A 1819-nucleotide genomic window follows, 5' to 3' on the forward strand; every position below is an offset into this window, starting at 1 on the left:
GTGGGCACGTGGGGCGGGACACACGTGTGGGTGCACAGCGTGGGTGTGTAAAGGTGTGTGCTCAGCGGTGCAAACCCCCGGCGTGGGGGCACAGACACGGGGGTGCACGTGGAAACGTGGATGCGAACACCTTCGGGGGGGCCATGTCAGCACAGGCACACAGGGATGGACGGACAGACAGACAGACACTGAGGCTATGCCACCCCGCCTACCCCTTGGTGCCCTGGCACTGCCAGGCTGTGCCCAGTGGCATCCACAGGTGCTCCAAAGCCAGTTTGGGGGGCAAAGTACCCATGAGGCTCTCTGTGGGGAGGGCACTGGGGATGGGGGCTGTCATATGGACCCACACCCCCTGCCTTAAGCCCAGGCTGGGGCCGGATCCCCTTTCCCCACGTCTGCAGTGGGGCCCCTGTCCTTGTGTCCCCAGGCTCCTTCACCCCTCAGGGAATCACCACAGTCAGAGGGGGTCCTGCCAAAACCTCCTGTTCATCCCTGGGTTGCTGCTGGCCACCCCATACCTCAGTTTCCCCTGTGCCCTGGTGGCCTCCCCAGTGACACCATTAATATTCAGCTGGAGACAGTACCAGGCACTCCTTGTAACGGGGCGGGGTCCCCCTGGCACCAGCTGGGATCCTCTGGAGGCCCAGCTGGCCCATGACTGGGGGTGGCCTGGCACTGCCCACTGCCCCCTGTGCTGCCCCACCCCCGTGGGATCTGCCCCAGCCCTGCCAGTGGGGGTGAGGTGGCACCCCATGGGTAGAGGGGGGATGTTGAGGTGGGGCAACAGGCAGGGTGGGCACTCCTCCACCCTACCAGTCTGTCCTCCCACCGCCCACCCACCTTACTGTCCACCCGTCCAGCCCCTCCTCTGTCCACTCACCCAACCCAGGGGTCGTTCCCAGTCCTGGGCACGGGGGTACCACTGTGGTCCCCGAGACACCTGAGCCAGGGGAGAGGTGCCACCTCCCACGGATGACAGGAGCCACGTTGCCATGGCACTTGGTGACACTTGTCCCCGTGAGGCCAATAAAGGCGCCCGTTGCCCTCGGCTCGGAGACAACGCCCGGCCCGGCGGGGACAGGAGCTCACCTCGGGCAGCAGGACCCAGCCGTGCCCGAGCCCTCCGCCCGAAAATGCCGCGGCCCTCGCAGCCCCTCTCGCTCCTGGTCCTGCTCGTTCTCGCTGCCACCGCCCGGGGACAGACCAGTAGGTGTCCCGTGCCCCTCCCGTGCCCCTGGGGTGCCTGGGGGGGTGGCCGCGCCCCCCTCCAGGCATCGGATCAGCTCCCGAGAGACCTCCCCAATGGGAGCAGCCTGTTCCTGCAGCAACCCTTTTGGGGGCAGAGCTGAAAGATTTGGGGGCACCCGCCTGCTGTCCCCAGTGCTCCCCATCATGCCAGGCACCCCCACGCTCTGCCGGGCACGGGTGGGCTGTGTCGGAGGAGCTTCCTTGGCACCCAAGGGATGGTGGGAAGGGGAGAATGATGAGTACCTGCTAATGTCCCCGGGTGTCTCCAGTGTGTTCCACATAACTGGGGCCCCGCACCAGGGTTTGGGGGGGTCCCATCCCTTGCAGGATGGAGCTGCTCTGAAGCTGTCCCCATCCCCACCTTTTGCCGTCCCCTGTCCCCGTTCCCCTGCCATGCAGGCACCGGCCCAAAGGTGCTGCAGCCCTGGCTCCTGGGCATCACTGCCGTCGTCGTCTTCCTCTTCATCGTCTTCGTGGTGCTGATCGTTAACCGGTTCTGGAATCTCAGGATGAGCAGGTGGGGGGACCGGGGGTCCTGGCAGGGGGGCCGTGTTGCAGGATGCCATGGGAG

At 66.1% G+C, this 1819-nt stretch overlaps 1 protein-coding gene across 1 annotated transcript in view; it reads left to right on the top strand.

Moving 5' to 3' along the window:
• Window positions 1-982: 982 nt before the first annotated feature.
• Window positions 983-1819, top strand: part of SMIM24 (small integral membrane protein 24) — a 4394-nt gene continuing 3557 nt past the window's right edge. The window contains exons 1-2 of the mRNA XM_027908077.1: window positions 983-1206; window positions 1648-1765. Of these exons, the coding sequence (XP_027763878.1) occupies window positions 993-1206; window positions 1648-1765 (332 nt within the window). The 5' untranslated portion in view covers window positions 983-992. The remainder of the gene's footprint in view (window positions 1207-1647; window positions 1766-1819) is intronic.

Source organism: Empidonax traillii, unplaced genomic scaffold (genome assembly GCF_003031625.1).
Source record: "Empidonax traillii isolate 1590-97213 ecotype Southwest subspecies unplaced genomic scaffold, ASM303162v1 scaffold1602:size438507, whole genome shotgun sequence".
Classification (NCBI taxonomy): domain Eukaryota; kingdom Metazoa; phylum Chordata; class Aves; order Passeriformes; family Tyrannidae; genus Empidonax; species Empidonax traillii.